This window comes from Parasteatoda tepidariorum, chromosome 3 (assembly GCF_982258835.1).
Source record: "Parasteatoda tepidariorum strain Cologne lab strain chromosome 3, Ptep-v5.0, whole genome shotgun sequence".
Taxonomy (NCBI): Eukaryota; Metazoa; Arthropoda; class Arachnida; order Araneae; family Theridiidae; genus Parasteatoda; species Parasteatoda tepidariorum.
In genome coordinates, this window is record NC_141757.1 from 43,638,220 (window position 1) to 43,665,614 (window position 27,395).

Below are 27,395 nucleotides of genomic sequence, written 5' to 3' on the forward strand. Positions count from 1 at the left end.
ACAAGATAGGGCTTAGTAATATTGCAGCGTTATTATGTCATTATAGCTAATTTAAGTGTTTATAATTATTTTTTATTGAGATAAATGCCATTTAATAAATAGAAATTATTACTTTGATATCATTGTAGATAATTAAGAAATTTTTTTATTACAATTATGTTTGATTATATTTTCTTTTAGGTCAATATAAATACAATCATATATTTTAATAAATTCTAATTAAAAATAAGAAATAAAATTTTTTTTTTTTTTTTAACCAAACCATATATTTTATACAGAACTATAATTATAAACCAAACTAAATACTAATGTAAGAAAACCATAATATTTAATAAAAAACAATTATAAACATTAGTTAATCTTGTTACATAGCAGTTCACAAACTTGGTGAGTATATCAAATTATAACTTAAAAAATTGCTGATGTTCATATTTGGAACAAATTTTGATAATCTTTATACCATAAGTACTTAATTTTTTGTTACAGGAATAATAAAATAAATGCAAAAGGAAAAGATTTAAAATATAATACAAATAAATAAGCATAAATTATAACAATATTAGGCGAGGTTCTCACATTTGTACCTCCACAAAAATTATCACTCTTATAGAACCAAGTAATAGCAAATGAGCAGAGCCGGATTAACCTATAGGCACACTAGGCACGTGCCTAGGGCCTACGAAATTCAGGGGCCTACGAAAAACTTGTTGACAAAAATAATTTAGCTTTAAAAACAACAAGTGTATTTTGCACAAAATTATGAAGATACAAATAAAAATATAATATTTTTCGGTAATAAATTATTTTGCAGAATCTTATGATCTAATATATTACTTTTTTGCGATTTTTGAATTCAACGAAATCTTGTATTATGCTGTCGAATTCCAAACTACGCAAAATGTCGTATTCAATAGACATAAGTGCGAGCGATGCCAAACGATCTTGATTCATTGTTGAACGCAAATAATTTTTTATCAATTTTAATAAGATCTTTCTCCTGCATTTGATCCAAGAATCGACAAATATATTCTTAATGCAATGTGAACGTTAGGAAAAGTATTCACAAGTTTATCTTTAATTTGAGCCTTCAACATTTCTTGTGCAGATTTATGTTCATATAAATTTGAAAATAGTAAAAATTCATCTACAAAGTTTTTCTCTAAATCGGATGAGTAAATTTTCACCAAATTTTGCGCTTTTAGTTTAATCTCAGATTCTGACAAATTTTTGTGTAATTTCCTTGTAATTCGGGTTCGATAAAACATCGATTAATGACACTTTTTGGTCGACCCAGAAAACTGGGAAATTCAGACATCCGGGATAGCGATGGTCCCGAGCATCCCAGATAATTGGTTCTCTACTGTATAAATATTTCTTGTAATTAATCTCACTATCGATTTCACTGTTTTCTTTGCTGGTTTGTTGTTGTATTGTTGACGTGAAGTGTTTGCATAGTTATCGATCGAACTAATCATAATGGTATTATCGATATCAACTGCAATATCGGCAGTATGTCGGTATTGCAGATAAAGTTCAATAAACAAATTCGTAAATTAAAATCCATATTAATAAAAATGTAAAAAAAAAATATACAAGAAAATTTTAGCATAAATTTTGAAAAGAGGGGAGGAGTGGGGGAAGGAGGGGAGGGCCCAAAAACGGCTATGCCTAGGGCCTACGAAAGGTATAATCCGGCTCTGTGCCTAGGGCCTACGAAAGGTATAATCCGGCTCTGCAAATGAGAAACTATAAAAAACATGATATAGGAATATAAATACTCAAGATTTAGTTAACATAATATGTTTTCCAGACATTAATACTTTTTAAATTTTTAATTAAGTGATGACATCACTAAAAAGCTAATATTTTCAAAAGAAAGATAAGATATCTTAGAGAAATTCAGTTCGATAATTATTACAAAGTTTTTGATGATACAGTACAGAACCCGTTATCCGGAAATCAGAAAATCAAAAAACCGGAACGAAATTCGATAAATTTTCACGCCATTTTTAATAAATTTTTTTTTTCTGCATAAGATTTCAGGATTTTTTTTTTCGTTTTTGAAAGATGTTTACCTTACCATCATTTTGGAAATAATCATTAGTGTATTACTTCATTGTTTTTTCTTCTTTTTAAGATTATTTGTAAATATTTTTTTTTTTAGTTGAGTTTGACAATAAAAAAGCGGCTTTTTGTAGAGATTCAGAAAACCGGAAAAATCAGTTATCCGGAATAGCGAAAGGTCCCGATCGTTCCGGAAAATTGGTTCCCTACTGTACTAATAACTACCTCACAATATCTATCAACTCTATAACCAAATAATGATATGTTCCATTGCCACGGCAACATTATTAATATTAGGTTATTAATTGACAAAATTTACAGTGCTAAATGTGGAATAAGAGATTCCTTGCTTTTCTTGTTTTCTATTTCTGGGAATTCTGATAAGTAATTATTTGGGCACAATGATTAAAAATTAAGATATGTGAGTATGTCTCCGTAAAATTAGTAGAGATCTGTCTGGGAGTGGCTATGATTTGCTTAGTGGCATAGTTATACACTATGAGTTGGTCCCCTTCTATGAATTTTTTTTTTAGTTTCTTGGGTAGTGGCAATTCCAGTTTCTTCTGGGTAGTGGCCCAAAAGTTGCCAAAGCTTGGAGATTATTTTGGTATGGGGAAGATTTCTGTATCGTAATCTTTGGCAGAATAATTGCCAAATCTTGGCCTCTGGGCAGCCCATGAGAAACTAAAAAAAGAAAACAACACAGAAAGTTGCCAACTTGAAGGGTATAATTTGTAGTCACCCCCAGGCTTATCACTACAGGATTTTTTTAAAAAAAGGTTAAGTTTAAAATTCATTTGACACCTAGGCAATTATAGTTGGTGCCAGAGATCTTGATACTAAAACATATTCTGGGCATAGATGCAGGAATATTTCCGTATCGTGATCTGTGGCAGCATAATCGCCAAGTAAGGGCAACTTACGGGCAGTGGCCAGCGAGAAACTATATAGAATATCACAGAAAGAGACCAACTCAAAGGGCAAACCTCTAGATGCTCCTTTAATAAAATTTGCATGTTTAAAATTCCATTTGGCATTTTGGTTGTAGTTGGCGGGGCTGATCACGATACCGAAATATCCCCGTAGTTGCCAATATAGAAATCTTTCCAAATGTGCGAGCTTGTAGTTAAAAATATTTATTAATTTTCGATTTCAATGTTTAATTTCTTTAATTATTGTTATTTTTAATTTATAACCTACCAAGAAAGAAGCTCCTTGACAAAATTCTAACATAGAAGACACCCCATTGAGTACAAAACTTAAAGTATTGAGAATGGATGAAATAACATGTAGAGGAACACAACTGTAGAGAAGAAATGAAACAAAAATACAACTGACTATAGTGGCAAATATCACAATGTATTGAAGAGTAAACTCCCATAAATTTTCAGAAATGTGATCGATGACAATAAATGGAGCAGTGAATGTACCGATGGTAAGAGGTGTGCCTGATAATTGTAATTTCAAAATCCATGATTTTAATATAACCGTCATGCGGTGCTTAAATGGATGTAATACAGATCCGAATAACACAGCCCATAGTAACGGTCTTAAGAAAGGCTCTAATACATAATAAACAGCGACACATGCAACAATAATAAAAAGGACAAATACGATTGCAGCAACATTGTAAAATGCTTGTTTAAAAGCTTTTTCGTGCCCTTCTGGAAGAATAGTAGAAATATCAAATTTGAAAGAACGCGAAACATCAGTAGCCATCATTTAGCGAAAAATCACTCAGAAATGACTACAGAAATGATAATAAATGGCTAAAACATATCATTCCATATTGGCTTTATATTAAAAAGTCAATTTTGATTCAAATTTGTCGAACAATTTAAATAATTAGAACGATATGATTTCTTAGTCATCATTCCTCTATGGTCATCATGTACAAATAACAACAAAATCGAATAACAAAAGTTAGCAGACTACTGTGTGAGTTGAGATGTGCATTTTATCCTAAGACTTTTTTTTTTATCAAGTATCCATATTAGAGAAAAACGAATTTTTATTCTATTAATAAAATTCAATTGTGAAAATTAAAAATATTATTAGATTAAATAAAGGAATATTTTAGTCATTATTAATCACGTGTTTTACAAACAAAAATTATCTGGCAACTGTTTGCTCGGTAGAGAAAGAACAAACAGTATTGGATTTTATATGTTGTAAATCTTGTAAGTTTTATGATCCTTATCGTTTTCTTTAGATTGTAAATTCAGAACGAAGTAATAATTTTTATTCTATTCCACATTTCTAGCATTGGATAATCAGCTTTACAATACTCCGAGATCATGGCTAGTCAAACACAAGGCATACAGCAACTACTTGCTGCTGAAAAGAGAGCTGATGAAAAAGTGAATCAGGCTAGAAAGCGTAAGCCGCCCTTTTTTATATCATTGTATCACGAGACAAGCAAAACTGATTTTTCAGGATTTTAATCCATATATTTTCAACCATATTAACCAGTTTGATCTTCAGCAGGTTATTAATGTATTATTGGTGTAGAATTGCAAAACCAGCTTACCAACCAAACATTATTTAGAAATAATTTACTGTGATAAAAAGTTTGATAGTTTATTATCAATAAACTTTCAAGAAAAAGTAACCGAAATTATAATTTTAAAAGTGTATAATGTAAAGGTGGTGCTAAATAAGGTTTTCAAATGATTTAAATCTATCATTTTAATTTGTATTCAATGAGAATGTTTTTTTAACCAAATAAAATGTCAGACAAAATGTATCTCATGGATTTCTTTATTAATTAAAAATCTAGTCTTTTATTTATACAGTAAGAAATATAAAATTAGTTTTTCATAGAAAAAGTTGAAAACCTGTTAAAATCTAATTTCATTTAAGAAGACAAAGTTTGCATAACATCAAATGTGTTTTGACTCAAAAATATTATACATATTCTTTGTTTTTTTTAAAAAAAAAATATTAAGACTATTTGTTTTGTTAAGGGCTGGTTTTAATTGAGAAAAATCAAACTAGATTTATTGCTTTAATTTCATTAAACACGAAAAAATGTGCAAATCTTAAAATGTTTTTTAAATATTATATATGTACTTTTTCTTTCAATTTTCAAAATAAATTGTTTATAGTTTATTTATGAATAATTAAGTAACTGTTTGTTTAAAAATACACCTTCATCATGTACATGTTTATTTCATCTACATCACCAATTGTTATTGAAACTTAAGGGTTTGAAAATATAGAATTGCAAGATATTTATTAAAATTTAACTTTTAACTGCTGGAGTATAGTTCATTATTTTACATTCTAAATATATTTGACTCAACCTGGTTTTATCTGAATAAAAGTTAATTCATAGACTTTAACAGATATTTTATTTAATCTAGTTTCACGTATCTTGAAATTTATATGTTAAATTTATATGAAATTTATATGTTATATGTTAAATTTTTTACTTTTTGGTTACTATTTTTAATTGTTATCTACTGCTTCATAGGCAAAGCACAGAAACTGAAAAAAGCCAAGGAAGAAGCTCAAGCTGAAATTCAAAGATTTAGAGAAGAAAGAGAACGGCAGTTCAAAGAATATGAAAAACAAGTAATGAATAACTCTTGTTACTTTGTTATAGATTTCAATTAGTTATTGAATTAGATTGATATATTTTCATAAACATCATTTAAGGTTATTCAGTTAATAAAATTAGAAAGCCTTAAGTAAAAGTTTCTATAAAAAACATGATCGGAAAGTAGTTATTTTGTACATTAAAGGCTACTAACAGGCTAGTCAATTGGTAAGTTTTTGTTGTAATGAAATGCAAAGCAAAGTTTCTTACATTTAACAATATTCAGTAGTCATGATGAGTTTAAAGACATTTTAAAAAATGTTCAAACAAAAATGCTTTGATAAATGTAATATTTTCTAATTCTTTATTTTAATTTTTAAAATGTTGAGTGTTTATCATTAACCTAACATTTCTTTTTATGTACAGTTATTATGCTCTTTCTATTCTAAGTGGTTTCTTTTATGTTGAAGGTTTAAAGATTACATAAATTGTTCACAAAAAATTTATATTCTTTCATTATATTTATATCTTAAATTCAAGACACAGGAAAGGCATCTGATATATGTCATCTACTTATTTCTATCTCATACCTGTAAATTTCATTTAAATAAAAGTTTGCAATTATTTCGTCTTTTTGGTAGTAGACGATCAAGTGTATGAAAATGTTTTTGGTAGTTTAAAAAATTTTAAAATTATTTGATGACTTAAGAAATATTCTATATTTTGTTCTCATTATACAATATGTCTTTCAAAGAATGATAAATTATCTTGATAGCTCCCCTCCCCCCCCTTTTTCTTTTACTTTGATTTAAATAAAATTAAAAAAAAAAAAAAAAAACTTAAGTGATTCCAGTAGCTGAATTTTATTATGAAATTCTGATAGAAGTTTATTAGTTTAGTTTTAATGGTTATCTATTTGTGTGTCTTATATTCTGAACTTAAAATTTACTTTTTCAGTATATGGGATCGAAAGAAAGCAGTGCTGCCAAAATTGAAGAAAGCACTGTGCATAAAATTGAAGAAATGAGGAATACAGTTGGAACTAATAAAGGCAAAATCATTGACTATTTATGTAGTCAAGTGTTTAATGTTGAACCCAAAGTTCATCAAAATTTCAGAGCTCAAAAATAAATCAAAGATTTTTGCATTGAAATTTTGAATAAATTCAATGTATAAGATGTTAATGTTTTAAAGGTAGTTTTTGGTTGTTGAAAGAATTCCACTTATGTATATAATCAGTTTCATCACTGCACTATGATGTTTAAGTGTTCCTTTTATTCTGTAATGAAATTATTTATATAAATTTAATTTGATTATTTTTTTTCTTTTTATTCAATGAACTTTTTTATATTTTTAGCTTAGATAAAGAAAGTAAAGCTTAATTATTTGTCGAATTTTTAAGAACAATTTTGAAATTAAAAATATTCTTTTACCCATATTTATGCTTGAATAATGTAATGTACTTAAGCTTTGTTTCCAAGAAAGATTTGCTTTTTGAACAATTATGACATAAATACAGTTTTATTATAGTATAATTTTTTATTGTTTTAAATTGCTTGTTTTCTATCTGCAGTTTTAAAATTGTAGATTATGATTAAAGTTAAGTAGGTGTTGCTTTGTTGGTAAAGAATAGATACATAGATAACTATAAAACCCTGACTGTATTGTCTTAATTTGAAACAAGTAAAAGTTCACATTTTCCATTGTTCAATATTTATTTACAATATGTCTAGTTATATATTTATAATTTTAGAGCTATAAATGTAAATTTAAATATTTAAGCTGCTTTTTATTAACTTTAAAAGATATAATGTAATTATGAAATTGTCAATAGTTTTGTTATTCATTTAAATAATTTATTATGTTTTGCTTTTGTGATTTGTTGCAGAGTTGTGAAATTTTTGATGAGATTATTTATAATTTTTTTATTATAGATATATGAGACATAGATTTAAACGCTGTAATATTTATTATGTATACTTTGAAGAGACATTAAGCTGTATATTGGAATGTGGCATTGATTGTGTTAATAAATGTTTAGAACAATTATTGAACTAGTTATTATTTCATTAATTCATAACTCTATATAAACCAGAATTAACTGCAAGTAATCATTATTTTTAATAATGGCTGGAGAGCATTTTTTTCCAAATAACTTTTGCTAATTAATTTTGTATCAAAATTTCTTGTGGAAATTACATAAGATTAGTAAATGTGTTAAATTACGAACTTCTAATCTAATCTTTTTAATCCATCACTTTAAACTACAGATGCTGTTTTTATATCTTTATTTCATTTATGTTAAGATGGAATCTATTAGGGATGATTGGACACTTTATTTTTTTTAAAAACTTCTCACTTCAAGTTACAGCAGATTTATTTAAATGATATAATATAATTAAAAGTAATTTGATAAGAAACTATAAATTATTAGCTATCAGAACTTATTTAGGTCATGTCTTATTTCTTTTATTTTCTTAAATATTTTTTCATTTAAGAAATGCTATTCTTGATTTCACTCAGCACTGGGACATCATTTAAAAGAATTAATTAAACCCAAATAAACTATACAGAAATTTTTTTTTTATATTTACATAAAAAAACTACTGAAGTTCTAATTGATATTTTGTTTGTTTTCAGTCTGTGCATGGTACTGTTATATTAGTTTTTTTTCATAATTAAAGATTTGAGCAATAATTTATAAAATACATCAAAGTTTGTTTTTGAAATTTAATAATTGTAAGCGGATGAAATAGATATACATTATAAAATATTTATTCAAGATCAAATTTTTTTGTACAAATAAATAAGTTAGTTAATAATTTAACAAAAATTTATGTCATCAATATCGTCTTCAGATGAATCATCTTCGTCAACATGATAAATTTTCGTGGGAATTTTGTTGGATTCAGATGTATTACTACCAGTATTATTTTCTGTAGATGAAGTATGGCTAATGCGTGATTCAGATATTGACGCAGATTCTTCTGATAAAGCCTGTAAATATAATAATTAAGAAACATAAAAATGTGGAGTTTTCATACAAATAAAAAGTTATTTGTTGAATTTGAATATATAGAACTTTGTCGACAAAACAAAAACTGACCTTATAAAGTGATGTTGCTTTATGGTGAAAGTGCAAAAAATATTTATTCTTAACTGATGAAGATTAATTTTTACGAAACAGAATATTTTTTATTTAAGGTAGAAAGGTTTGGATGAAAACTTTAGTCAACAGTACAATATTCACATTTCCACCTAAAATATGCAGTTCATTCATACAGTTAAATATCTTTTTCATTTTAACTGTGCATACTTAAATTGTTTTAAAGGAGAGACTTCAGTTAAATTTTTTTAATGATAAGTTCAGATTCAGATATGTATAATTTGTCTACAATGATCCACTTATGGCTTTTTAATTTTTATGGTTTTAACAAATGTATAACAGATAATTTTGTTAACATTAAACAATAATGAAATTAAATAGTTGTTTTTAAACATAGTTCTATTTCTAAGTTTGCAGACTATAACATAAAATAAAAAGTCAAAATTACGGTATATAGAACTTTTTTTAAAAAATGGCATATTAAATATGCTTTTTTTAAAACTCATTTTTATAAGAAAAAAAAGCAATTACCTCATAAAAGCTTTTACTTGAAGGCTGAATTTCTATGACAGAAGAAACAGCACTTTTTAAACGAGATAAATGAGAGCCATCCCAATAAACTTTTCCACATCCTTCACAGACTAAAAATTCTTTTACAGTTTCAAATACTCTAGGTGAAAGATTAGCTAGTTGAATAGAAACAAATGTTTTTTCAATGCCGTCTGCAGTTTTAATGTCACATTTATAAGTGGTATTTGGCCTGTTTTTGGTTTTAGTAGCTTGCCACTTAGTATTTTCATCAACTAACTCACACCAGAGATTCAACATTTCTTGATTAGGAACAGTTAAGAAATTACATCCATTGCATATCTATAATAAAAGTAAAATTTTAGTTAAAAAAATTTTATTAATATTGCAAAAACTATGTAATTACAATTTCAGTTTTTAATCTAGATGAGAAATAATACAATAAAAGTTAAATTTAGAATTTTAAAAAGTTTAATTAAAATTGATAATTAAGATAGTTTAAAAACATGTCTTGAAGTACAACGTTAATTATTAATAAAATTTTTATAAACCAATTTTTAACACCTTGTTGACTGGAAATTTTACACAGAAACTACGTCATGCCACTGACTATTATTTTGGAATTGAATATGAAAGAAAGTACAACATTCTAAATATTGATTTCATGCCTAGATGTTGACGATTTAACTCGACATTGGTCAACAGCGTTTTGGTGTGAAAAGACGAATTAACTCTTCACTGGTCTACAATGTGTTAATAGATATAAATTATTATTTTTTAATCAGAAATTTATATTTGAAAAGCATATATATATATATAAAGTTATAAGAGAAAAAAAAAGAAAAATTTATAATAATTTTTTAAGGAATAATTTGTAAAAATTATTACAGATACTTGAAATATTAAAACCTTTATTAAAATTGAGAATCTTAAATTTCCTTTTTAACTGTTTTATAAAACTTTTGAATGTGCATAGTAGATTCATTTTAATTTCAAATAGTTTTTGATACTTGCTGTTTTGTTCATACATTCTTCATACTCTTAAAGCTAATACTCTTAAATGAATTTTATCCTTTAAATTTCCTGTGTTTCATGGGTTTGATTTAAAAATTTGCTGTCAATAATTTGGAAAAAAGACATTTCTCCTATAGTTAGAAATTACTATATGCTTAGAAAAAACTAGTCACAAAATAATGCAAAAGTTAAGAAAATTTACTCAACAATGATTATTAACTCAATTTTTTAAACTGTGCTAAATATTTCCTTCACACAGTATTTTTTACTCAACAAAATATATTATAGGTACTTGGGTACTTTTCATATAAAAAGAATACATTACACTGCAACGTGAAAAGAAAGTAGATTCGTCTAACTGAAGATTATAATAGTGTTGTAACTCAGCAACTTGTCTTTTCAAGTCAACTGTGTTGTTGACAGAAAAACACATGTCTTCTGGCATGTATCCTTTTAACTGTAAAACAAAAAAAATCTAAATTCCAAAGGTTGAAAAACAATTATTAATTTTAAATAATCAGGAATAACATAAAATTATTATAAAATAATCACGAATAAAATCACATGAACAATGACAGGTAAATGATAATAATTTGCTGTAAAAAATAACTTGGTGAAAAAAAACAGGTTATTATAATTTATATAAAGTAATATAATGCACTGTTATGAAATTAACTATTTTATTAGGATAAGTGGTTTATTCTTTATACTGACACTGGATATCCAGTCAATAAAACTGGTTGGTAGCCTTGAGAAAACTATACATACATTCTTTATTAGAAAAAGATTTGGGAAGTCTGTGCTGCAATTAAAATTATTTATAAGTGAAAACAGTAAAAAACTTCGCCATTTACATTTGGAAGCTTCTAAAGCAATTTCAACAAGCATAATAATTTGCCTAACAGTTGAGCAAGAATGAAAATAAATTTTATTTATCATTGAAGGAATATATATATATATATATATATACTAGGAGGCTCCGCCCCCTGCTCGCTGACGCTCACCAACCCCCGAGAATTGCTACGCAATCCTATGTGGTTCACGCTGTGAACCATGGCTCGCTGCGCTCGCTCGCCAATGAACACAATGTTCTAGCACAAAGACATAGTATATTATCATCAAAGACATAGTATTTTATCATCAAAGACATAGTATTGTACTTATGTAGAAGAATTCTATCAATATTCTTATTGGCTTTTAAAAAAGTATATTAGCTATTTAGATTGTACATGGTGAAAAAATCAAAACATTAGCTAAATGAGAAGCATATTAGCAAAATAAATTATCAAATATTGCAGTTACTCACCTAAATTCAACTAAATGTGTATAATAAATTAGTTAATGCTAGAAATTCTGAAAGTTTTAGAAAAAAAATTTTATTATTTAAAAATATAAACTTTAAATCCTAACTTTTCCTTGGGAGATAATAACCCTCAAAAAGTCTTTCATTTTCAAGAACACAAAAATTTGTTTTATCGCCAAATGAAATATTTTTTGGTGATCAGCATTATTGAAATCAATTTCTATGTTAATTAACATTTGTGATAAAGTACATAACATTTTAGAACAAAATAAGGATGATTTACATACAATAAATTAAAATGCATGGCTGTTAGCATTACCCAGAAAATACCACGTGGAGGTCGCCATGCTGCATTTCTAATCGGGGAGTTTTGATTTTGGCAGTTCCCCATGCCTACTGCCAATAGACGTTTCAATTAAATTTTTTCTAAAAAACATTTTCTTCTGCAAAGCTCTAAGAAATTAACACTAAGCATTTAGAATTTCTTTGAAAACACAATTATAGATTTGGCATCTTGGAGCAATTACTGAAAGGCTGTCAAATGACTTAACTCTTGACAGGCCAACATAAAGTTGTCCATGACTAAAAACTTGTTTAGTCAATACTAAACTGATTTTCTCAAAAGTCTGACCTTGTGACTTATTTATAGTCACGGAGAAGGCCAGCCTAATTAATTCCTAATTGAGTTTAAATTAAATATTATCATGTTTTCAGGGCATGAATCTGAATTGAACAACCTGATAATGCTCACTCTGGTTATTGTTTCCGTTTTTAAAAGCGCTACATGCTTTGCCACCTCATGTGACATTTGCCATGTGACATTTTTAGCAGTAATCATTGGTCGATTTTCTAACGTTGCCATTCGGGGAGTTGTAATGAGGCTTTTTTTTGGTGCCGTGTAAGAGAAATATATATATATATATATATATATATATTGTTTTTCTTAATTTTCTACGTTTTTTTTCTTTTTGTCCTTTTTGTATTTATCTATTATGCTACACACACACACATATATATAAATAAAAAAATAAATAACTAAAAAGCAAGTTCGCTTGTTTTTGTTAATTATTTGGTATATTTTGTGACCAAGATGTTCATGCTGCATTAAAATAATATTTAACAAAAAGAGTTGTAATACTACTATATATTTTTATCTATTTAGAATTAAAAATATTTGTGTTTTCTTTTAGTATTGTAATACTACTAGACATTCTATGCCTTTATTTTTATTTTTCTGTTAAAATAAATAAAATTATCATAAATTAAAAAGATATAACTTATCTTAACTACCTTTATTTTCAAAATAAAAAAATTACAGTTTTCTAATATAGTAAGAAATTTGTTTCCTGCTGGCTGACATTCACCATTCCCCACAATAGCTTTGCAATAATTTTTTTTTTGTTAACAATCAGCAGATTTATAAATCAAAATTCAGAATTTGTTAATTAAAATGTCCCAAAATGTTTTATTCTATTGATAAAAAGCTGGTTTCCCAGTGGGATAAAATCTAAAGCTAATTCTTTTAATCAGCTATCATTGTAACTTCATCCTCAATCTTGTTTTTCAAATTTTTCTTTGGCTATTGGTTTCTATAAAAACTCATTAAGCAATTTGTATCAAAATAAATTGTTTAGTAATTGTGTGAAAAATGAATTTCCAATATTTCTTTGCAATTTTAAATAAAGATATAATTATTCAAATTGCAAATGTTGAATGTACACAGTTTGACATAAAATATGTTATAAAAATGAATATAACTTATCCACTGTTTAATCATTGCTAAGCAGTAATTCATTATGTTTATCATTTAGTAATACAATAGGGTAATTTTCTAACATAATAAAGTAACGACATTTACAGTTTTAAGACATTAATTTTTATAAGCTTGTTACGATTTTTATTTTAATAAAAACAGTATAATTGAATATAACTTCAACAAATGTATATGTTACCATGAATGACTAAAATAAATAGAATATCGACTTTCACCAGCGAATGTCAACAATCCCATAGTCGCTTTGGTGAATGTCCAAAATACTTGTTATATCCGATTTGATATCAATTTGTTCGTTGATATAATTATATTTATTCGATATTTTAATATCTTCAGAGGATAGATTAGGAGAAACATCAGTGTTCGGAGTACCGGTTAAATGCATACTGTGCAGTGGCACTTGATCTTGATGTAAGGCATACTGGGCAGAGCACTTAACCAGATCTAGTATATATTTTGGACATTTAACAAAGCAACTATGTAATTGCCAACATTCACTGATTGAAGTCAACAACCATTAATTTTGGTCATTTGCAGTAACGTATACATAACATCTCTATAATCATATTAGTACAGGACCAAAATATATTGATTAAGAAAGAAAAAATATACAAATAAATACCCGTAAAACTTAAATTAATTTTATGTTGGTGGCAATCACAAATTTCCAGATCTTTGTTAATTAAGAATTTTAGGATATAATTTTTTCAGTCCAATAAGAATGCACCACCAACAACAATAAACGGTTTCAGAAGATTATATTTTTATGTTGTACAGAGAAAAATAATTGCCCATGAAAGCAAGAACAGAAGGAAGGGTAAGAAGAGAATTGAATGTTCTTACATTGCTTTTAATTAATAACTTGACAACTAGCTAATTATTATTAACTTTATTTTTTCTTCTCTTTAGGGTTGCATTTGTATAAAGAATTTCACAACATTTGCAATTCTTAATTTGTTGTGGTAAATATAATATAACATTTCAAATTAAATTAATTATAAAAAAGAAAAATTGCAACAAATAGATAAGTTAGCATATATAATATTTTTTAACTTTCTAAAAAAAAAACTCTTACTCATACCTAAGAAAATAGGTAAATAAAAAAATTTATTTTTATGTTTGAAATTTTTTTAAATATGAATACAAAAGAGTTTACCCAAATGATACAATCAAAAGCATTGGGTATGGTAATAAGTCTTTTTAATGACAGAAAAATTAATACTTTACTTTTTCATATCGACTACCACATGTCAGTATAATTCTTCTGTCAGTTTGAGCAATCTGTAACAAATGAGCAGTGATAAATTAAGATTGGAAAAAATTTTGTCCTAAAAAGCAAATATCCATAAACGCACACAGAAAAAAATTAAATTAATTTGTTGCCTGAATAACATTTTTATATTACTGGGATTGCTGTCTTAATAATTTCTACCCTTTTTTAACTAATAAAAATAAGAAATCTTAAGAATAATTAATATATCTGAAGAGTAAATATTATATCAAATGTTAGAAAATTCTTGCAGAAATTTATTTTAGAATTTAATAATTTAAGTAATCTATATTTTGCAAATCTGATGGCTTATTAATTACAATTATTTGGTTTTAAAATAATAGAAGTACTACTAATTGTCTCTGAAATTGGATGAAATAGAAAATAATTAATTTACAGTTTCAGAATACTTAAGCTAATGCCAAAAAAAAAAAAAAAAAACTATTTTGCCAAACACAAATAAAATTTTGCTTTAATGAAATCTGTTTAATAAAAGAACTTATACCTAGTATTTGTTATTATATGTATTTTAATGAGAAAAACATTTCAATTTTTAACTTATGTATGTGTAAAATATCACAGTTTTTAACATATAGTTTTATTTTGGTATAACGAAGGTTAATCTGAGAATAAAGCTTTTTTATAGTAAAAAATATTTCATTCTTCAAAGCTCTTATTACAAATAAAGCATTTTTATAGTAAAATAAGCAAAAAAATTAAAATTCATGGCAATAGAAAAGTTGACTAAATTAACAAATTAATTGTTAACTCTGAATTGAGTTACGGATAAATCTTTCATTCTTTCCTGCAACACAAACTAATTTCTGCTTGCGTGATTCAATATAAGCAGGAATCCCTAAGAAATCTTCAATACGTATTTGTATAACAGGTATGAGTTAGTAATTTATAACCATGTTTTCTGAATAAACATAAAAATCTATACAAATATTTTAGAGAATATACATTAGAATAAAATAAAACAATTAGTAAAAAAAAAGAAAAAGAACTAAAATTACAAAAAACTAATTAAAATAAAAATTAGAAATTTTAATTTGTCATTTTCATTATTTGGTGTAAAAAATAATCATTTTAATTCGTATACATTTTGTTATTTATTATCAACCTGATTAGAATTTAATTTCAAAACATCAACATTTTAAGAAAAATATAAGATACCTCAAGAGCACATCTAGGGTCATCACCATCATTCAAACATACAACATCAGCACCAAACATTCGAAGATATTTACCCAATCCATTTAACATGCAATCAGTGACCACTTTAAAATTTTCTATTGCCAAGGGTTCAGATGGTTTTGGATTAGATAACTAAGAAACAAAGAATTTTATAATTAAATATGCTAAAATAAAACAAAACATTAAGATCTAAAATTAACCTGTTAATGAATAAATTAAATATTTATCTGTTATATGTAATTATTTTTGTTGCATTTTTTGTGGCATCAAAAAAAAAAAATCTTTACCATGATGTCAAAATAAACATTGGTGGTCATTATTCATGACAAACAGAGGATAAATCGTGGGATTTTAGTTTTCCACCTTCTGTTTATTTACACAAGCATCACATATTTAGAGCATGCTTTATCAGTGGATTCAATTTTAAAATAGTTTTTGAAAAACTGGGAAAAATAAAGAAGTCTGAATACAGCCTCTCTAAAACAGTAGTTTTCAAGAAAACATGTATTTATTTGTAATGTTTTAATACTTATCTCAATCAAAAATTCAAAATTTAGACACCTAGATGTAAAAACATTTATCTCATGTATCTTTACATTCAGTTTTGAAGCTGTAAGTATACCCATTTACCCACAACAAGACAAATAAATCGACACATAGATTTTTCCTTTTTTATTTATAATTTGTAGTAATAATATTAAGCATACAAAATTTTGAAAAACATTATGCTTTAAAATTCTATGTATTTTTTCCTTTTTTATAAAATTCTAAATGAGTTTTGAATTAAATTTTTATTACTATGAACTTAAAAATTATACCTGGTTTAAAAGTATTTAAAAAAAAATTTTTTTTAAAAAGAATTTTCAGATTTAAGACAACTTTACTTAATCTACTTCCCTAAGTTATCATCCCGAAGAAAAACCTTTAAATTTGCTATTGCTAAAATTAAGAAGTTAGCTTAATACAGCACAGATTAAAATGTTTAGAGTTGGTGGTTCAAAATGTCTAGCAAGCATTTTAAATATTAAAATGAGCAAAATTTTTTGATAATAATAAATTTTTATTTATAATAGTTACTACATTTACTTTTTTATTAAAAAGCATACAAATTAGGAACAGATACATGTATTTTTACAAATGAGAGTTAAAGATTACTTGTTTATCTTCAGTCTGTTTTATGCTTTGATTCTTCTGAAATAATAAATAAAAAAAAAATTAAATTACCACTCAAATATACATTTTTATAAACAGTTTGAATATATTATGCACAAATATTTTTTGTTTAAGCTACTGTACATCTCAGTGTATAAGTCGACGTTCCAAACCTCAAAATTGTATGAAAAATATTTGTAACCAGGTAAGAAAATACACCAGTGATAAAATTGGACATATGTTGAACATGAAATATCAATGCATTGTAAACAATGAGATAGATATGAATAACTCAGTATCAATTTGTCCCTTTAGAAAACTATTTCTAATATGTTGTATAAAGTTAATTTTGTATTTTTTCTCATAATAGTTTCTACTACAACACAATGAAAAATTTTAAAATATAATATAAAGCTACAAATTTCAAATCTCTAGAACATCCTGTTAGTCGGCTTCAGCAATGTTAGAGATGTTGTCTAACGAAATCCACTCTGCAATGAATTCTACTTCATCTTCATTTGCTGCATTCCACAAAAAATTATCTTCTCTCCTATGCAAGAATTTGAAATTCCACACTTTTTAAGAGATTTTACAATAAAATAGAAATTTTTGTACTTGATCTTTTTTCAGTAATCAACTTATGCACCCAATATACCAGAAATCTGATAGCCCAAAATTAAAGATTGGGAGTCAATTTATATATCGATAAATACAGCAGTTTTTTTTCCACTAATTTTCAACAAAGAATTTTTTTCGAAGAAATACAATTAGAAAATTTTATATAAATATACGTATAGATAAGAGAGAATTAAGAAAACAAGAAAATTTTAAAGAAAAATAAAGAATTTAAGATTATTAAGTAAAAGTTAAGCTTTTCATATATATATATATGCTACTTTAGATTGACCAAAACATTCTTTATATTACATTTGCTAACATAAATTTTTTTTAAATATTTTCCATGAAAATAATAATGAGCAAAAATTTTAGTCTGGATAGTACCTTAATTGAAATTTTGAGCCCTCATATATGTGTATAAACATATTAATTATAAAATTTTATAAATCTAACTATTTTAAGCAAAAAAAAAATGCTAGTTATAATGATATTTTCTAATTAAGAGGCCTTAAAACACTGATTGCTTAAGGAATAAAAATATGAAATTGATGCTTACTTCCGCAGGACTTTTATTTTTTTCCTTAGGTGTAGGAGCTTTCATACTAATCAATTTGTCTAAAGTCAAATTTAGGCTTTCCAAAATATGATACAGCTTTTCATAAATCATCAGAACACAAAAAGCATCAAGAGCTGAAACAATAATATTTAAATTCACAAAAGTAAAACTTCAAGCTCACAAAATCAAAACTTCTTTTCAAGAGTCAATAATTCATTCAATCTAACATTAAAATATTAAGTATTTTCTCATTGCAAAAATGTTAAAACCCTTTCTATGCTTCAATATTAAAAATTTAATATTTAGTTTAAAATATAAATAAATCTCACTTTATTAAAAATTAAGATATAAATATTGTTAAATGTATGTTTCTTCAGGAATGTTTTTAAAATAAATAATGCATCTTAAATCAGTTACATTTTGTATTCTACCTCAAAGTTTATTTTGTACCCAATCTCAAAGTTTATTTTGTACTCAACATTAAAATCTATTTTATATCAATCTTAAACAAATAGAAATTTAAGAAAAATTCAACACGCAAAATGTTTAAAGAACATTGATAATTAGCACACATCACATTTTTATAGCAAAAAATACGCACCAGCATAAGTCATTTGGCTCCTTCTTAATGGACGACGTTCCCAATTAGAAAACTGTTCACCTTTATTCAAAGGTTTGCCCAGCATTACTTTACAAAGTTGACTTAGACCTTTTGATTCATTTTCATCAACCACTGAAGTTTCAATTATTTCCATTTCATTAATAACATCTGGATAGTGTAGTTTCAACTAAAGTATATATATATATATATAACAAAGGTAAAATAAAGTTTATAACTTATAAGAGCTGCACTGATCAGCATTGAAAAAATATTAAAAATGTAAAAGTATTTGAGAAAATATTAATTACATATTTTCTTAAAAATCATTTTCATGAGACTCTTTTTAAATCTTTCTACAGACTCTGAACAGATTTTTAATTGCATTATTCACAATTAAAATTTATCATTAATTTTTGCTTGGCATCAACATTTATGGTTTATCACCACAATTTTTAAATTAATATATTTTAATTTCATTTCAATAAATAGTTTAATAATAAGTAAAAATATTGACCAATAAAAATACTTAATAATTATATTTTTGATTTATTTACAAAACAACATATATACTAACCTTCTCAAATACAATCTGCAAATCCACTAAACGGGTACATTTAGAGTAAGTTTGTTTTTCGCAGTATATAACTTTCAAAAACTCTTTTATATCATTGTCAAGACCATAACCTAGAAAAAATTAATTAAATAAATGTAATTAATACATCACTTTTAAAGATAGCTGCAAAAATAACAAAACAAAAAACTACACTAGACTTGCTTTTATTCAGTCTATATAGGGTATATAGAAGAGTGCTTAACTGATAAAGAAATTTGCTTTGAGACAAGTTTGTTCAGAAATTTCTTTTTGATACAAACTTTTTAATTGATTGACATGGGAAAAAATGTTTTTTGGCAAGTAAAACAGCAGATGAAGGAATATTTTTAGACATTTAAAATACTCAATTAGTTAAGCAAAAAGAGAGAAAATATCTCTGCAATTTAATTGAAATGCACTTTTGCAGTTAATAACTCATATACAAATTTCTAAATCAAGTATTTCAGATATTTTTTTTGGGGGGGGGGAAGGGGGGCTAGATTTTTCTACTTAGCAATCTGTCAGAATTCGGAGAACAGAATGAATAATCTGCATTACACAATGAGTGTCATTCCTCAATTTTTTACTCATTAGTCTGACTACTTGTCCTTTTTTTAAAAAAAGGACAGAGTATATTAACAAATACCGTTTTTTTTTTTTTTTTTTTAAAACTACATTGTCGGCAATTCTCGTTTGCTATTCATTTGATTCATCATTCAAACTCTGTTTTATAATAGCTGGTTTAGTGAAAATATTGGCTTAATAGTTTTTTTAAATTAATTTCTAAACAAGAGCATAAAACAAAATCATTAAGTGAGTGCAGAGTTCAATGACATTGCAAAAAATTCAAACAGTAAATTCTCAGCATTAGGGAAAAATGAGAGTTTTTTTTTCTTTTTTGCAATAAATACTGATTTCAAATATTTTTTTTGTTATGAAATAGTTTTATCATAGAATTTGTAATGTTTTCAGTAACACTATCATTGACTGAATGAAGAGGTTTAATGGCATTCAAGCAGATTGTTGCAGAATGGCTTCTTCTGGCAAACTATAGTTTAACAAACTGAAACATTACAAACTGAAGGTTAGAGAAAAAAAGCTCAATCGTTACTTAAATTTATAATGCTCCAGAAATACCTAATTTAAGAATTTCTTTATTGAAAAAGAGTTTCTCTAAAATAAAGCTCCAATGAGTCACTTCAAGAATTGTCGTTAAAGTTTGGATATCAAAAAGATAAACTACATCCCACACTGCAATTTGAAGTAATGCTAACCTAAAAAAGATTTATAACAATTATTAAGTGATAACAATGGTGTCATAATATACTTTGAAATAAATTTATATAAAACTAAAGTTCACTTTAAAGATATTTACTGTTTATATAAACATTTAATTATTGTCATAAAAATTAATTCAGTTTAAAATTAAAAGTCAGAGTATGCTTAAATTTGTTTTATATCATCAATAATATTCTTCTTCTTCTTCAAAAATTGGTGTTAATTCAATTAAATATAGGCAATGAGCAATCAAACATTCAATTAAGATGCAATAGCAAACTTTAATATTATACAATAGTTGGAATATTTTGTCAATTTTTAAATTAGCAAGGATAACGTGCTATTGTGACAAACTTTTCTCTTTCCCCCACTACAGCGCCTCTGGCGGTGAACTAAGACAGTCTGCCAGGAACCGCCGTAAAGTACGGACGTTTAATTCGAGCTCAAAACCCCCTCTTTCAAATTCTTGTATTTTTTTATTCTTGTTTTATTTTATATCTGTTTTGCCCTTTTCAATAAATATTTAGAGTCAGATTATTTCTGGCTTTTCATTGATGATGTGAATTGGTAAAAATACAAATAAACCAAGACTTCCCCTACACTACGTTTTTTAAAGAGTTATAAAACAATAATTAAACATCATATATCATTTGTAAACTGAAATAATAAATAGCATTCATTATTACATCTTAAAGAAATACAGTCAATTTGTGATAACTTGAATATGACAGACTTACTATTAGTTTCAGTTTCATACTTTTAAATCATAATAAATATCAAATATTTTATAGATAAGTGGGTAATTAATTATATTGCAAAACTTCTAAGCTATGTAACAGAAAACATAAACTTTTTGCATTATTAATTAGATTTACCTTAAATTGCAAGTTAAGAGTTTTTGTAAATATTTTTTGAAGATAAATAGTTCTTGCACACAACATTATTAGCAAATCTGAGCACAGAAAGATCAAACACAACCACAGTAACTAAATGTGAACTTCCTAATAACCTTTGATCTAATAATTCGGTTTTCAAGTACCAGGACTCAAACTTAATGATTCTAGCACCAACCCTTAACTATACTAATTAATTTGAGCAGACAATACTTTAGGTTACAAAATCAGATACAAAAACATAATTTTTCCAAATTTTTTTTCTCTCACGGTGGCTTTGGATTCTTAACCTTCTAAGTATATAGCTGCAATCTGGAAAGAAATATGGTCCAAATAGTTTAGGCAAGAAAGTAATCAAAGTTTGGTTCCTTTAATATTGTTTTCATTTCTTGTATTTCCCCATGACTCCAGAATTGATGAAGCAAATGAAAAAAGTTTTCCAAAAAATTGATAAAACTTGTTTATTCACAAGCAGTAATTTTTTTATTATTTAATATATTAATAATCAAAAATATTTTAAAATGCATATAACTTTTTATACAAATTTAATCTACTTACTTAACTTTAAAAGATAAAATCTAAAATTTGAAAGGAGTCGGTCAAATAGTTCTGGAGAATTAAAGATATAAAATTACAAAAGAGATGGCTAAATACACTTCAAAATAATATTTTCTGGCCACTTTCCTGTCTAGACTGTTGGGATTATATTTTCCAGATTGCTGCTATTACAAATATTTTTAAATTCAAAGACTTGAAATTCATCAGAAATCAAAATTATCCAATTTCAAATAAAATATATTTTTGTGTCTGATTTTGTAATTTAAAACATTGGTATTTTTAGTATAAGTTTAGTCTCTCAAATCACTAAGATTAAATTTTAGTACGTGAAAATACAACCAATAGTTCAATAGTTATTAAGATGCAAATTTTTTATTTCATGCACTGTACAGTCCGCAAAAAAAAAAAGATATCACCCTGAATAACTTTCGTTCTAATGATCCGATTTTCACGAACTAAGTGTCAATCTTAATGGTTCCTGGGGGTGACCTCAAATATGCTAATTAATTAGTGCTAACTATTAATTAAGTTACGAAATCAGACACAAAAACGTACTTTCTCTGAATAAACATATATTTTTTTTTACATATTTGGAATCTAGACACTTGAATTAGGGGGGGTAGACAAAATTTTAAAACAATTGGGTCGTAAATTGGGTTGCAATAAAGGTTTATATATTTGGCGATAGTCCAGAAAACCGCCAAAAAAAGTCGCCTGCGCAAATAAATATTTTAAGATAACCCTTGACTGATTCAAAAGAGAAACGCTTAATTTTACTAGGTTGCTAGGCAACCAATTTCTGACTGTAAAAAAATTGAAATAATGTTTTGTGATTGCTCTGAGAGGTTTAATTAATAGTTAATAGAAAACACCTCGAAGTTTCTAGGCAATAGACAATTTTTAAGTTCATTTATGTCCAAAAAGCAAAAAAAAAATAAATAAATAAATAAAAAAAAAAATTATTTTAATCTCTTTTGAAAAGAAAATTTGAATCGATTTATAAGTTTTCAGAATTTAAATACATGAACTTTTTATCTGATATTATTTAGATTATGCTATTTTTGCTATGTTTATTCGAGGATTTCATACTAAAATCAAATTAACATAACTTATAATAGCTATATACAAAATTTTAGGGATAATGATTTTTACAGCTTTAATCGAGTCTTCTAGGCATGAAAGTTTGAAGAAAAAAAAAGTGCATGAAAAATAAAATGTAGATTGTATAGTAATTCTAATGCACATTCACAAGGTTTTCTGTAATTTACGATTTCTTTTTTCTATAACTCAATGAATTGCTGAATGTTCAGTGGCATTTTAAAAAGATTGAAATATGTTATGTTTAAGAATAAGATATTGAAATAATATGTTGCATATTGTATGATTCATTGTTTAAAAAATTTCTTCATTTTGCTAGATATTTACGTTACATGGTTTTCTTTGGATAAAGATGATTAGCAAATAGCATCCACATGTTTCGATACATTCTGAAACTTACGTTCGCAAATTCACCATAAAATGTCGCACAGCATATTCTTCAATTACGATAAGCTGCATTTACCACCAAATACTGCTACTATAATTATTTTTGTTATATATATATATATATATATATATATATATATATGATATGATACTCTCTTTTTAAACAGAGCTCGTAAGGCCCTTAAGATACTGAAATGGGGGCACGAAAACTTAAAAGATTTTTTTTTCCTAATGCCCGCCTGTGTTAACATCAGTCAATTCAGGCATCTACAGGGCGACAGATATCTGTGTGGCCTAAGGATTCCTAACGAGCATCAAACATTCTCAAAATTAAGTGTTCATTCACTGGAAAATTTAGTGTTCATTCAATTTAAGAACTGTTCCTTCACTTGGTTATCTTACTACTTATTATTTAAACCACCAAAAGCTTAAAACAATATTATGTAAGTTATCTAAATTTTTTTTACATAATTTGCATTTAATAACAAATATGTCGACATGCATTTAATAACAAATACGTCATTTAGCTAAAATTACAAATTTTGAAATTTTTATGATTTTTTTTTAAAGACAAGCTAAGCTTAAGTATTCCTTCACTGTTTAGTTTACCCTATAAGATTTTGAGAAATTTGCGATGTTGTGAGAGATGCTTAAAAATTTTGACTGCGTATTTTTATTAATATTTATAAAATATATATTCAAGAAATTGATGAATATTTTATTCCAAATTTATTCATTCGTATGTATATTATTGAAATTTTATCAGTTATTGAGAAAAAAAAAATCACATTAAAGAAGCACAATCTGTTGTATAATCATATTCTATCAGAAGCATGCTTTTATAAAACTCCACATTCTCTGAATAAAATGTATTTTATTCAATAAAATGTTTTATTCAAATTTCTTTACTAAATTGCAAATAGAATTTTAGACGACTAAAGAAGAAACATCGTATTTTATAGCTTAAAAAAATAAAAATGAAAAGATAAGCAAACGATTATTAGCGAAAAAAATATGAATGAAATTTTATGCTAAGCGCGCGAAGTCAAGTTCCTCGCAAGTTTATCACATTTTAATATTAATCGCTCCATTTAATCATTTCTTCATTGTCGCCAAATTATTTTTTTAAAAATAATTAATTTTAATTTTTCTCAGCTTCTAATAAATAAAAACAGTTGAAACTTTAGATTTTTCAATTGAAAAATATGTAGATTAATATGGTATAAAAAAATTCATACCTTATAATTCAAAAATTTTTCATCCTTAATTTAATTAAATAATAAAAAATAATTAACAATTATTAAAAATTATTTTTTTCGTGAAATTATCTTTGGGTAAATGAGTTTTATGACTGGGTGAAATTTTCTTCGAATTGCTTTATTAGTTTTTAAAATATGAATAAAAACGTAAAAAGTGAAATTAACATTAAGGGGTACGAACTTTGGATCGCTCTCCTGACCAAACTATGGGGACCATATTTCCCAGATTGCGGCTACCCCCTATATTTTGAAGGTTAAGAATCCAAATATGTAAGAAAAAATATATGTTTATTCAGAGAAAGTACGTTTTTGTGTCTGATTTCGTAACTTAATTAATAGTTAGCACTAATTAATTAGCATATTTGAGGTCACCCCCAGGAACCATTAAGATTAACACTTAGTTCGTGAAAATCCGATCATTAGAACGAAAGTTATTCAGGGTGATATCTTTTTTTTTTTGCCGACTGTACATTGTACTCCTTCACTCCATTGCAGTGTTGTTAACAAAAACAACATGAACAAAAGGAAACTACCTGCTCATTTTTCCTTGTTACTTCTTTCTCCATACTGATTTAATCTGCATTTTTTTTTAATTTGTGGAGAGTGTGCAAATTTCATTTTTATTGCAGTGTTCTGAGATAATTTTTTGCCATTCTGTCAGCTATCAATTACCCTCTAAACGTCAAGCCCGGTGTATCTTGGGCATGTTTTCTATACTACAAGCAGATTGCATGAGCATTTTTGTCTTTATGTTCTGCCTCTGGAACGGCGAACCAGAGTTTTTCTCAACCAGAATATTTCCTTCCTCTAGAAACTCCTACCATTCACAAATTGAGAGGTGTATAAGCTGCCATCAAAAATCACTCAGTGTATTAGAGGATTTGTGTTTGAATAAATGTGAATAGTTTGCAGTTTTTGATATTTGTACCCCCTCACTCAAACCAAAAGTTTGTTTTTCACAAACTATTATTTGTATGATTTCCAAAATTTTTGAAAGAATGAATTTTTATTTTTAATATTTACAGCTTAATTTATTATAGCTTAACAAATTAAGCTAATCTTCAAATTATCTTTCAACTATCTTCAAATTATCTTTGAATAATTTGAATCATTTCGTACTTTAAAAATATCAAATGAACTATATTTCAATAAAATCAAATAAATTGCTGCAAATTATTTCCTTTTTAAATACCAATGTAATATTTAATGAATTTTTAATAGTATTAATTGATTTTCTATATCTTTTAACTAATTTCTTAAATTATTTAATCGTTGTTTTTAAAAAAAAATATTTTGCTCAAATTTTTTAATTTGGCAACTCTAAAAACTCTGTCTCTCTCTTGTTTCTGTAGTGTTAAGAACCTTCTCGGCCTCTTTCTGAAAATCTCATCACTTAAAACATAAATTTTATTTGTGCTTTAGTTTAACAATATTAAAAAAATTTCATGAACAGAGAAAAAATCGAAGTTCCTTTTGCCAGTAAATACATTTCTCATACATGTGAACAGATAAATGCATCATGCTCAAGTAACAATTAATAAATTTAATTATAAATTCTAATTCCCTTAATAAATTATAAAAACATTTACAAGCTATTAAAATTCCTGTAACTAAATAAATTTTAATGAACCAAACATTCTTTTCCAACCAAAGAAATAATCAAAAGAAATGGAAATATTTTATGCCACTCAAATTATGATCTAAATAAAATTATTTATTTAAAGTACAACAGATTTTATTTAAGTATTTGTTATGAAAATTCCCGTAACATGTTAAAAAAATTGCATATTTTATTAGTAGGAACATTTACAAACAAGTTTTTTTTCACTTAAAAAAAGTTTTATTTTTTTTAAATTAAATTCGATTGTTAAATGAATTTTTTTAATAATTTTTTTTTATTCAATTTGTTTTAACGGAAATTCTTCATTGCTATCATTATATACATTTGAAGCCCAGGTAAAGAGTCTAAGTAAACTCAAGGATGTAAACCAGAGTTTTGATGATATAAAAGTCAAACCAAACAGGTAGATTTTTCATAACTTGAATTTTTAAAAAACTTTTTATTTTATTTTATTTAGGATATGCTTCTGAAGTTTTAATTATAATATCAGTAAATATAAGGAGAACCAGAAAGTAATGACGTTTTGATTCATTTAATACTCGTTAGTTTTAAAAACCATAAATAAATTTTTTGATCTGGCATTGAAAGACCGTTGATAACAAGGTGAATACATTATTTAAAAGCTAATAAAAGTTTTGAAAGTTACTGAAGTTATTAAACATAATAAATTTTAATAATTTAAATATTTACTAGCATATAAAAATTGCAATCATAGCGTAACATAATGCTTAGAATGTTTTTTTCTTTAGAAAATGTCATCTTTTAATTAGTTGATATGTGACAGAAGTAGAGCGAAAAGTTTTAATTTTCTTGAACATTTGCAGCTAAATATCTCATAAACTTTATTTTTAACTTTGTTTAAACTTGATCAGCTTAAATGCATTAGTAATAATTCAAAAATAAAAAGGCTAAAAAAAAATAGGGAAAAAGATAAAATTATATTGATAACCTAGAAACCAATACAAAATATAACAACTTGATTAAA

At 26.0% G+C, this 27,395-nt stretch overlaps 3 protein-coding genes across 8 annotated transcripts in view; 1 reads left to right on the forward strand and 2 right to left on the reverse strand.

Annotated features, from left to right (window-relative positions):
* LOC107447574 (transmembrane protein 245) overlaps positions 1-4,000 on the reverse strand; it is a 41,640-nt gene extending 37,640 nt beyond the window's left edge. For 4 of the 6 annotated variants that reach the window (XM_016062508.4, XM_043041724.3, XM_071178734.2 and 1 more), the window contains exon 1: positions 3,265-3,997. In XM_016062508.4, the coding sequence (XP_015917994.2) occupies positions 3,265-3,786 (522 nt within the window). In that variant the 5' untranslated portion in view covers positions 3,787-3,997. Of the gene's footprint in view, positions 1-3,264 lie in introns of all 6 variants that reach the window. The other 2 variants (XM_071178738.2, XM_071178732.2) reach the window with 2 other exon arrangements.
* Vha13 (V-type proton ATPase subunit Vha13) lies at positions 3,897-7,654 on the forward strand. The gene is made up of 4 exons (XM_016062510.4): positions 3,897-4,244; positions 4,328-4,443; positions 5,540-5,640; positions 6,563-7,654. The coding sequence occupies exons 2-4, from the start codon at positions 4,362-4,364 to the stop codon at positions 6,734-6,736; spliced, it is 357 nt and encodes a 118-aa protein (XP_015917996.1). The 5' UTR covers positions 3,897-4,244; positions 4,328-4,361; the 3' UTR covers positions 6,737-7,654.
* Positions 7,655-8,364: 710 nt separating this feature from the next.
* Positions 8,365-27,395, reverse strand: part of LOC107447570 (exonuclease mut-7 homolog) — a 34,160-nt gene continuing 15,129 nt past the window's right edge. Inside the window, exons 11-20 of the mRNA XM_087159249.1 lie at positions 20,454-20,590; positions 19,299-19,408; positions 18,725-18,911; positions 18,124-18,257; positions 16,953-16,988; positions 15,777-15,929; positions 14,558-14,611; positions 10,579-10,710; positions 9,243-9,581; positions 8,365-8,602 (exon numbers count right to left, since the gene is read on the reverse strand). Of these exons, the coding sequence (XP_087015375.1) occupies positions 8,429-8,602; positions 9,243-9,581; positions 10,579-10,710; positions 14,558-14,611; positions 15,777-15,929; positions 16,953-16,988; positions 18,124-18,257; positions 18,725-18,911; positions 19,299-19,408; positions 20,454-20,590 (1,456 nt within the window). The 3' untranslated portion in view covers positions 8,365-8,428. The remainder of the gene's footprint in view (positions 8,603-9,242; positions 9,582-10,578; positions 10,711-14,557; positions 14,612-15,776; positions 15,930-16,952; positions 16,989-18,123; positions 18,258-18,724; positions 18,912-19,298; positions 19,409-20,453; positions 20,591-27,395) is intronic.